Raw genomic sequence first — 12,370 nt, forward strand, 5'->3', positions numbered from 1 at the left:
TGACCGTAGCACTGCAGTCACGCGTTGTGCGGATGAAAATAGCGCAAAACTTGTCTCCTGTAAAAATATCCAAGAGAATAATTTTCTGAGAAGTTTAGTGTAAGTTGACATGCTTCCATAAATTAGAATTCATAAAAATCAATACATCATGTACTTATATCATATTGAAATTAAAAATGGCCGTGCTTTGAATTAATTTGCAGACAAGATGGCGTCGATATTTGGATTGGTCTTGAAAATGGGACTTGGCCAGATGGAGAAAAAGTGCAGTGGACTAATTATATAAAGAGTAAATTTGTTATATAATTATTTTAGTTCTTTGACTCTACTGTAACATTAAATTTCTCTTAGACTGATTTTTATTCATGATGAAAGATCTAAATTTAATGTCATTTAGTAGTATGAAGAATTATTGGTTAGGTACTTCAACAAGCTGTGCCTTCATGCCTGATAGAGACGGAAAATGGCGAGGAATATCTTGTGACTCCGCATTCTATATATCCTTTGTTTGCACCTATTCAGCATCAGGTACATTTTTATGTTTCAAGTTACGTGTAGTTGATTGTTGTGATTGTTATCCAAAACGATATCATTAGAATATAAATCTCAAATGTCAAAAATTAATGCTAAATTCAATTGAAAGGAAAACATCATTGAACATTTAAGCTGAAAGATTTTTTGAGAAATCGAACTTCTTATCGGAAAGAGTCAGGTAAAGACTAATATTTTGCACTATGTATCAACAATATTGCAAAATACATGGATTTGTCTTGAATAGTTAGAAAAATATGTGAAGATACCACGCCAAATTGCAACAAATACCTTGAATTGGATCCAAAAGCATGTGAAAATGATGAGTTCGTGTGGCATACCTGTCCGAAAACGTGTGGATACTGCGATAATGTACAAGGTTTGGAAACGTGAAATATCAATTATTTTTCTCCTGTCCTACTGTATTTGGTGATTTTTTTTAATGAAATAGACGGTCTTAAGTGTTGTCTGCTTCAAATGAACATAAGATATTTTTTTTCTCCGAAAATGAAGACAACTGTGTTATACCAAGGGTGACTACTGAGAGCAATGCGGAAATTGTCACAACTGCTGGCACTCTTGGAATAGGAGACTTGTTGGAATACAGATGTAAATCCGGATTCTCTCACACTGACGGAAGTCTCCACAGAGCATGTCAAAGAAGTGGGACATTTTCCGGTTCACCACCAGTGTGCCAAAGTGAGATATTTTAACAATACATGTAACCTTCTCCTTCATTTGTCTTGTCTGACCAAGGACAAAGAAATGTCAATTTAAATCTTGCAAAAGGGGTTATTGTAATATTACAGGTTCTAGTACCGTCCCTGAGCCTAACAATGATGCTCCTTTGCTACAGTTACGTAAAAATCATTACACACGATACTCCTACACGGGCCTAAATGAAAACATGAGCATCAAAAAGAGCGGGAAGATTGTCAAATGGCGGTTTTTTACTGAGACGAAGGGAACTTTCAGACTGCAAGTCTTGAGGCCAACCTCAGTAGATAAAACGTTTGTATATCCTAGTTAAAAGCTTGTACTTTAGGGCAAAATCAGGCAGGTTCTCTCTTTTTTATTGATTTTATTTGGAAGAGGGGATGCTTAATACCTCTATGCAAGTAAGGGCCTCATGTGTTTGACATGTTCGTGATACATTTTTTAAAAAATTTGATTGATGAGTAAAAAAATAATTAAGTGGGAATACAAAAACATTGTTTTAGTTTGACATGGGGGAGTTCGGGGGAAGAGGCTAGGGGAGAGTGGTGAGGAATGCGCACTTCAAATTCGCTGACTTCAACCATTCTTTTACAATAACAAGATTTTCTAAATTATTTTGATTAGAAAACTTTTATATCTTTTGAAATTAGAATAGACTTAGCGTATGATTTGTTCATGTTTACAGTTCTCTCTTACTGTATTAATATAGATTCACTCTGATTGGTCAAAACGAAGTATCGGGAACCTATGTCGGTGGAATTAATACATACGAAGTTCCGCTGGAGGACCAAATTGAGGTGAAGCCAGGGGACCTGATAGCCATTTTCGCCGTCACTGGAGTCATTCCCTATGATACATGTGACGGGGCAGTGGAAGGGGAAACATACGGGTCACCTCTCATGTCGATGAAGAAAGTTTATTCCTTGTCTGGATGGGATATTTCGACCGATTACACATTCAAGGAAGTAACAGACACATGTAGAATTGTCCCCGTCACTGCTTTCATCCAATAGATAAACTTAATAATGTACATATATAAGATAAACACAGTCAATATTTTTCTGTTTTGTTTTTAAGTGGTTTTCTCTCCTCATCAATTGAATCTTCCAGTATTTCATAGGGAACGATTTTCCTTATTTAAAATTTATTCAAATCTTTTCATGGTAAACAATTTGAATACTAATATTTTTTTGTACATTAAATTAATTAATTATTTATATAAATAACATTTTTCCTTTGAATGAAATGTAGAGTAAAATGCAATTCATTAAACTTTGCTTAAAAATAGGCTACTGGGCGTTTAATTTTGTTTTTGAATACAGGTCTCATTCCGAGCTCGAGTCTTTCAAATAGGTACCGAGTGTTCCTTCGTTAAGCATTTTATTCTATTGGATGTTACTTAAAAAAACCACGTATCTAAGGAGGCTTCAGTACGTTTCAGAACCTGTTAGAGCAATGCATAAATCAAGAGCTGTGGCACTTCACCAAAAGCAAGTTAAATTTTTTCATGAATGGAAAATTGTGAGGGTTTTGGAGATCGAAAAAAGGCTAAAAATATCATTTCTGCATTGAATTGATGTCAATGAAATCAGGATCCAAAATTAAACAAATAAGTGGAACGAAGGTTTTAGATAAAATCCTATTTTGTATTGTTTTGTGAACCTTTGTTCTTGAATACTGTTCGTTATCTCTAAATGTTTCGTTCCAGAATACGAATCGCCACTGATCTTTTCAAGGAAAAATACCTCGCTCCCCTTAAAACAATCTATTTTCCGTAGGATTTTAAGAATTTTTGTTTAGAACATTTTATATAGCATTTAAATAATCGAAGAGAATTTTTCTCAATTATTTGTTATGATAAACGTTAGCCATAGGAAAATCAACAATGAATGAATTATAAACAGTCTTCATTCATGATTGCTTCTTTTATCGCGTTTATTCAAAGGTGAACGTATTATATCATTCCACTGAACGTCATTGAAGAAAAATAAAATTACACAAAATAAAAATTAATTAACCATACACACTTACATATTTTTCAGAGATGCGAAATGTCAAGTACATATAGGGCAACACATACAAGGTGGCGAGATGCAGGTAGTTTAATTTAATTTGGGCAATTCAACCTTAATAATGTCCAGCGAAAAATATTTGAGCGAGCAAAAAAACCAAACTTTTTACCTCAGCGAAAAATAAATTGCTTCTTCAATGTTATAACATTTAAATTTTAGTCTGAGAGAAAATGTCTTTATTTTCTCTTTGATAAATTTGTTGTTTCAAAAAACACAGCTTTTATACACTGTTGTTGTATCTCTTATTGACTTTTTACTTTTTTTAATTTTCAAAGTTTAAGATCACCGAATTTCCGTTTTCCATTATATTCTATGATTATCTATGTGTTATAATGTTTCACATGCATAGATCGGGGGGGGGGGGGGGGGGGCAATTAAAATTTGTACAGTCATACGTTAAATAAACTAAACGAACTACCGGTATAACTGACCTTGGACCGTCCACTTAGAAAACGCCGATCAAACATTCATATTTCTTTGTACAAATGAAATATGTTTTACATGCATAGATCTAGAGAAAGGGGTCCGAAACACCCCTCTGAATTTGTAAAGTTATTTAATGCACAAACTAAACCAATTAAAAGTTATTTAATGTATAGAATAAATCAACTATAGGGGACCTTAGAACCCCCCTCCCTTCCCCAACCAAAAATGTGGATTCGTGTTAAGGTGGTATGAAAAATGTCATACACATGAAGGTATGACGCATAAGAACCCCCTCTCCCTGGCCGAAATAAATTTTTACATTTAGGAAAGGACTTCACGTATTTTTTTCTTGTCAAGAAATTTCTGGATTATGGATCCGCGCCTTTTTTTTAAATTTACATAAATATCAATATAAAAATAAAATTTATTCAAATATGTGTGGCAGTTGGCAGTAAGCAGCTGACAGTTGGCAGCAAGCAGTCAGCAGTTGGCAGTAAGCAGTTGGCTGTCGTATATGGCATTCCATATTTTTCTCATAAATTACAATGAAGAACCAAATTTTAGTCTCGTTTTCCCCAGACTCTCGCTCTCGAGACTTTGCCCGAGCGAGAGTCTGGTCTGATTCCTATTTAATTTTTGTAATTTCAAATCGAGGCTTACCGAGAAATCGGTATGGATTTTCATTGGCTGACACATTCTCTTCGAATCTAAGATCTGTATTCTTTAAAAAGTCAGAGGCTGCGCCTTTACTTTTACCTGGTTTTATAATAAAATACCTCTGTCTGCTTTACAAGGAACAAAAAACGCACATATCTTTGTTTAAAAAGTAAATTCTCATATGTATTTTCATTGGAATCGCCATCTTGTTAGCCGATTTAGCGACCTCTACTGGTTACAAAAATTAAATAGGAATCAGACCAGACTCTCGCTCGGGCAAAGTCTCGAGAGCGAGAGTCTGGGGAAAACGAGACTAACCAAATTTAGGAAATATTTCTAAATTTACGGTAAAAACCGATCCCGATCGAAAAAAATGCAATATTAATAAATTTATTAATCTAAAGACACCTATCAATTATAAGTCGTGTAAAAAATAAATCAAGTCATCTTTTAATCATATTACAACCAAAGAGCCTAATTTAACATTACAATTAAAAAAATTTTTATATATACTTCCGGTCGGGATCGGTTTTATTTGGGAAATTATGAAAAAATAGTTAATTTTGACTCCTTTTATTTCTTTCAATATACCTGTTCCCACTGATTTTATTGAGTGACTCAAAAGTTTGTACTTTGTTTTCATAATAACATCAGAAATAAATAAATTTAATTCTGTCCTTGTAAAGTATTGGGTTTTATAACGTAATGAAAATTGGATACTAAATTCAAAAAGTCATCTGATAAACTCAAATTTGGACCATAAATTTTTTTGTAAAGAAATATAAATTTGAGTCTTATTCATTAATAAAATAAAAGATAAGAGTCTATGCTATAAATAGTATTCACCGACACATCCAGCTTTTGAGTTATTTGTTACATATAAAACAAAATAAAAACGTAGTAATTTTTTTACCCTCATGTTGACCTTTCTGCACTTAAAATTAAGCATTTACCAAAAATAGGACTAGAGGAGCACTAAAAAAATTTTTGATGTTGTCATGTTTAAACACTTGCTAAAATAAGTCTACATGCAAAAAATAATTAAAATCCATGACATGCGATGTGCCACCCATTGCCTGGTTTTTCGGTGGACTGCCCCTTAAATGCATTAAATAGACAGGAGTCTAATTTAATCAAAAATTGATTTTTTAAATATATACATCTTAATAAAGCATGTATGAGAAGCTTGTACGGTTTTTAGAAATTAAGAAATACAGGTAAACTTCGGTATCTCGACATCGGATATGTCGACAACCTGGGATATGTCGACGTCCGTCCGCGGTCCCGGCATTATTTACTATATAAATGATTTGCAAAAACTCTGATATGTCGACCTCGGTAATGTCGACTACCCCGCTTATCTCGACGTATTTCACAGTCCCAAGAGCAAAATTTACCTGGTATATGTCGACATCGGGGCAATTTTCTGCTCTACTTAACCTAATTGTTTGTCAGCTGGTCGCTCGTCGCGCACGGGCGACTCCGTGTATCTCGACGTCGCAAGAAATTCACACCTTTCACACCCATGTTTTGACTACATACTGCTCTGTAAAAATGTGTTTGTAGAGGAATCCCAAGCCCCCTAGGCGTCTCTAATACGTTAATTGTTTAATGTTTAGCTTGGGTAATATCATTGATAAATCTCGATTCTGCGTAAAAGTAAAATCGTTTATTTATGTCGAAATCTAACAAAACTTAAACATTTTATATAAAAAAGGAACTAAATAACAATTAACAATATACACATTGAATTCAATTTAACTTAAAAACTGTGGTATAAATGCATTCAACAGGAATCAATCAAATCTACGACATGAACGACTATTGCATCACAGTCGTAATATGGATGCATATGTAACATCATTAAGTTTGTTAAATGCGCAATTCCAATTAAATTTAGGTTTGAAAATGAAATGAAAATTAATGATGAATGATTATGAAATAAAAAAGAAGTGAAATGAAATTATTTTAAAAAATATACGCATTCATTTTTTTCCGTATCTCGGAAGTCGACTTTGTATCGTCCCGGTTTAGAGTTTATAGAGCGCATTTCGTATCCTGTTCTGACAGAGCTAGTGGCACGCGGATCGAATGCTGGATGGAAAACGGTTTTTATAAAAAGAGATAAAAAAGAAAGCATTTCATAAAAACATTCGTGAAAAACATTAGATTTTTTAAATAAATATAGGGGGATAGCTGAAACAAATGAGCTACAGTCTAATTGAAGACATGCAGGTACCTGTAGTTATACATCTGTTCAGTTTAGGTCTCTGGTTTTACTATGCAGTAAAATTAAGGACGTCGAGTCTCAACTCTGATATCTCGACACCTCGGATATCTCGACATTTTCCGACTGTCCCGTCGATGTCGAGATAACGAAGTTTACCTGTATTAAATGACCATGAATTATATCAATGCACAGGCCATAACACGTTGTATAAAGAATCGGAAAATAAACTTCTTTTGAATTCCTGTCATTTTGTTTTATTTGTATAGTTTTACTCAACTATGGAAAATGTCCCAAAAATATTCGATGAATTGTGCATTTTTTTTTATTTTATAAAAAATATACATAAATATACATGTTTATATGGAATATCTGAGCTAAAATATAAAAAGGGATTACGTGAAAATATAATATATATTATTGCATAATTAAATATAAATGTGATTTATGTTCAAATTTAAATTCTCACCAATTTTAAACATGTAAAACAATGCATTTCTAGAGTTTAATTGACTTTATTTTTTTATGTTTTCTAAACGTTAATTAGGTAGAAAAATAAATGGATTATTGTTAAAAAATTCTTGATATCTTAACTTTGAAATGTGCATGATTATGAAATTTACGAAAAGCCAAATCTTTAAATAAAATAATTAGAAAGTTTTTTTTTTTTAATTTTGATTATCTGATGTAACTGTTCTTAAATAAATGCACCAAATTAAAATAGACTAAAATTAATAAATATTTTATTCATCTTAAAACAGACTATAACCTACCTGTAATTGATTTCTTTTGTTCTCCACCTGTACCCCATTCCCACTTAGCCAACACAGATCTACCTGTGTTTTACCTGTATTTTTTTCAAAATGTTGGCTAAGTGGGAAGACACCTAGCCAACACAGATTTACCTGTGTTTTACCTGTATTTTTTCAAAATGTTGGCTAAGTGGGAAGACACCGGAAAATATATCTTTAAACTTCAGAGTTAAAAAACGACAAGCTTTTTTATTAGAAAGTTAAAACGATTGTATTTTTATACGTCAATTAGATTCAGAAAACCTAAGACTTGGCTCTCGTAAATTAACATCAATCTGTTTGTATAGGATTTTGGGGGGGGAAAATCACATGGACAGTCTTTTTGTTGAGACATACTTAATGTTAAAATATAAATATTAATACTTATTGCTTACTAATATACTAATTTATTTGCCTTTAACACCCTTCCCCGCAGTCACGCATTTTAACGCATATACCATTTCCTATTTCTAACGCAAAATCACGCATTTACCGTTTCCCCGCAATCACGCATTTTCACGCACTTTACAAAGTTCATTTAATCTTCAGTTTATTGCCAAATTCCAACTATTTTATACTTGCTTGAATCTCATAAAATTAGAAAAGTTATTTTCTATGTGAAATATTATTTCAGAATATTATTTACGCTCAACTTTAGAGAAAATTGTACCCCCGCTATAAAGTGCTTGCGGGGAAATGGTAAAGTAATATTTCTATGACGCGAGGATTCAATGTATGTTACATAAATATTCTGTAAGTTGTAAAGAGTTAAAGACATAATTGCTTCTTTGATTCCATACATTCAGAGCTGTACGCCTCGGTTGACAATGGTTTACTTGAGTTGAAATTTTTCAATGTTACACTAAACTACATGCAATATCTATGTAAGAAAATCCAAGAGGATACATGTACATGTGTAGGAAACAATATAAGAGATAACATGATAATATATGCATCCGTATACACTCAAAGGATTCTAGCTCTTTGATTAAAATATACTAGTATATCAAAAGTTTTTGCCTCGAATGACACATGTAGTATCTAGTTTTGTGTCATTATAATAATTCCAAACCCCAATTGCAAGTGACTAACAGATTTTTTTTTCATTAGAAACTTTAAATAATAATTATTTTGACCCCCTAACTACGACATTTTTTTTCACTCTCAATACTGGCTGCTATTTTCTTGCAATTCATCAAAATACTAGTTTAGGTGACCTAGCTTCGTCTGTAAAAATAACGAAGGAACATAAATATTTTGGGATAGAAGAATTTGTGGGAAAAAGTTCCCTGGGACAGTCTTCTTTTTGAGACATTATTAACGTTCAAAGGAAAAGGTCAAATTGATATTCAATTTAATTGCCTTTTAAAAGAATATAAGATTAGCAAAATGATATCAAGAATAATAAAACTCGTGTTTGTAAAAATGGAATACAGTGTATTGCAATATGTAAATTCATATCAGTAAATGCCTGGTTGGTCATTTATACTTTCAGGTGTATTTGAATGTGAGATGAGCATAATTAGTCTAATTATTATTTGAAAACTGTCTTGTACTTTCTAAATTTATTTTGTAACCCATGCATTGATCTTAGAATCGTAAAATATCAACTTCGAATTGCATTTGAAACATAAAATTATTAGGAATCACTTGTTGCAACGTCACCAAAAAGGAACGAAAAAAAAGGGGGATAAAACCACATTTATTTGTGTAGCTTAAATTTATAATGGGATGTTTGGTAATTAAAATTTTTAATTTGTTGTAGTCAAATCTTTCGGTTGGTTAAACTTGATTAATAAGCCCATAAGATCAAGGACAGATTCTTTTTTATTATTTGAAATTAAATTTTTAGCTATACATTTAGTTTAAATGTCAGAATTCTTAGGGGAAGGTTTGCCAAAATTGAACACAAAAATAAGTACGAGGGCCGTTCAAAAATTACGCGGACTGTGCTATTATTTACTCTTACAGACGTCATATAGTTATAAAATTTCACAGAAATATGTATCTTAAAGATTCCAATAAATTTTGGGCAAAATTTCTGCATTTTAAATAAATTCCACTAAAATTATCGGTATGTTGATATCATTGATGGAGAGGTACGCAGGGCGGCGCACGACAAAAAAATTGAAGCAAAAGCATGCGGGTTCAAAAATTTAACTCATTGATTTTCTAAAATTCGCGATATTTTTCAACAATTTTCTCAAATGTACCTTTAAATTGTTCTATTATTATGTATTTAGATTTTGGACGTAATATTTGAAGTACTAACAGAAATATAGTGATTTTTCTCTGATGCGATTCCCGTGAAAACGACTGTGAAAATGACGTCTCCTGAATTGACGGTGCACCACACTTTTGTTAAAATATGTGTAATGCTCGAGATATCGGCAACATAGATCCAAAACATGCATAAGAAAACATGTAGTAAACTAGGCTACTCGTGACATTCGCCCACAAATAGCAAATTGAAATTTTAGACAGTTAGACCTCTGTAAAAAGGCTATACGGGAGGACGGGACGCATATTATAGACGAAAAGTTAACTTTATCCGGACTGTAAAGAACGTGATTGAGAGTCACCAATATCACACTATATCTCATAAGTAGTTTTTGGTTTTAAAAAAAAAAAAAAAAGAATATTCTTTACTTGTTTAATAGATTTTAAGCTTGACAAGAAATGGTGTTTTGATGTTGAGTAGATAAGGTTACTCAAACTATACAGGTACTCAAGGGAAAATGTTGAGAAAATGAAAGCTCAATCACATATTTTTTATAATGTTTGTGACGTCGAAGATTTTGCTGCGCCGTGACTTAATGGTATGTCCTGAAAAATCACTGAAAATTAATACCAATTTACAACATTTTGATATGAAATTTTGAAGACCATATGAGTAAAGATTCTTTTATATTATTTGTGAAATTTTGCCCGATTATGTCGTCAAATATTTCTTCTGTGCAACAAGTCCGCGTAATTTTTGAACGGCCCTCGTATACGAGTATCTTTATATCAGGCCTGGATGAGTAAAGCCTGAAATTTTCAGGCAATTCAATAATTATTAAATCAATCAGACTTTTTACATATATTTAAGTATTATGTTTTAAATATTAAAACAAAACATCTGGTTTTGATTTTAATGAAAATTTTGAGGTATTCCTGAATATGAAAAGAAACACATGAAATTGAAAGCGATTTCTAATAGCAGTCTCTTTCTCTGATATATTCTATCAAGTCAGTTAACAAAGCGAATAAATTCATGTTTTGATGTTGACATACACTTGTCAAAAATAACAGATACATGTATATACATGTATGGACCGTTGTGAATATCTTTGGATTGATTTATGTTTGCATAACTACATTTTTGGAGTGCAGGGAAGAAATGTTTATCAAATAGCCATTTATTGATAATTTGATAAAATCTGCCAAACTTAACCCTAGCAGCCTAACCCTAAGCCTGACTCTAACGCTACCTCTAACCCTAGCAGGACTAGCAACATTACGGAGATCCTAAGGAATTGTAGCCCTCTCACCCGCTCCCCCAAATGGGAAAGGGCTACTAGTAACAGTGTTACCAGTTATTTGCATCAGTTGTAGATATAGCGAAGAGACATTGTAGTTTCATATGAATGTATAATCTGAAAAAAAAAAATTGGAACGGAAAGACAAACACGATTTAATTAAACATTCCAAAAATTGATTCACAATCAAGAACAATAGTTTTGAAGAGACATATAACATTTTGAATTACATATAACATATAACAACATGCATGTCACTTCAATTTAAAGTTTTCTTCAGTTTCTGTAATTGCTCTCTTGGTTCTGTCAGTTGTCTTTAAATATTCATAATCGAAGAGATGGAGATAACTTCCCTCAGAATTCATACCGAAGCACCACAACCACCCTTCTCTGTCAACTGAGAGAGATATAATAAATGATAATCTATCTTCCGGCCATACAACAATTCTTAAAAACTGACCACTAGTGTCTAACATGTGGACAGAATTATCCTTTTTGTTAGCGGCTAAAATGTTGTCATCTTGATCAAGACAAGCAAATGCTGCTAAAAATGACGAACATATGCTGTTTCGAGCACTCCCGTTGTATGTAAATAGAGTTGATAATTGTTGATCGTATACTTGCAGAGATTTTCTACAAATAATGGCTATTTGTGACCCTGTACTTTTTAGGACACATAGTTTTGCAACTTCTGAATTTTCATATTCAACGAAAGGACTTGATTTTGAATTTGCAAAGTTGTCTGCTTCTCCATTTTTGTCTACTCGATACATCGATAATTCATAATGCGTAGAACTAAATCCTTGATATGATTTCTCTGTTAACAAGGATATACCTAATTTTTCATTTTCTTCTACTGCCAATATTAATTCATTTTGGGGCTTCTTGACTGAAAACAAAGACAAACATTTTCCGTTATGTAAGTAAAGACTCAGCGTTGACCTTTTGTTCCAAATGAAAAGGATTCCATGTCCTGACGAAAGTCCAAAACAACCATCCACATGCGGAAGTATTTCTTTAGTAGAAGTGTCATCAATAGCTACAAAGAGCTTGTTCCAAATATGCATGAACATTTTCCCTCCATGAAATAAAATTTCTTTAAGTTGATATTTTCCACCAATCTGGGGTTGAAACTGGAAGCAAATAACTCTGTTTTCTTGGTCTTTAATTTTCTTCTTGCAGAACAATATCTTTCTTCCAGTTTTGTCATGAAAGGGAGATTCTCTCTCAATTTGCCGGTCTTCATCAGAAGACAGATAAAAATCATGTTGTACGACCACGCTTCCGAACAGATCCTCTATCTGTTCCCTACTAAGATTTGTATCAGTTTTTAATGTAACGTTCACTGGGTCGTAAATTTGTGTTTCCCTTTCAAGCCGTCGTAATTCGCTATGACATTGCAAGATTTTAATACAGTTTGTCTCCGTT

At 32.7% G+C, this 12,370-nt stretch overlaps 1 protein-coding gene across 1 annotated transcript; it reads left to right on the forward strand.

The window, feature by feature from the left end:
• Positions 1 to 1,044: 1,044 nt before the first annotated feature.
• Positions 1,045 to 2,270, forward strand: LOC134256006 (uncharacterized; the record flags this gene model as incomplete). The annotated part of the gene is made up of 3 exons (XM_062738603.1): positions 1,045 to 1,230; positions 1,341 to 1,542; positions 1,958 to 2,270. Coding segments are annotated over 3 exons (692 nt in total), but the record flags the coding sequence as incomplete, so codon positions are not given.
• Between the last annotated feature and the right edge of the window lie 10,100 nt (positions 2,271 to 12,370).

This window comes from Saccostrea cucullata, unplaced genomic scaffold (genome assembly GCF_032062105.1).
Source record: "Saccostrea cucullata isolate Sc308-1 unplaced genomic scaffold, CSIRO_AGI_Scuc_v1 ctg17122, whole genome shotgun sequence".
Taxonomy (NCBI): domain Eukaryota; kingdom Metazoa; phylum Mollusca; class Bivalvia; order Ostreida; family Ostreidae; genus Saccostrea; species Saccostrea cuccullata.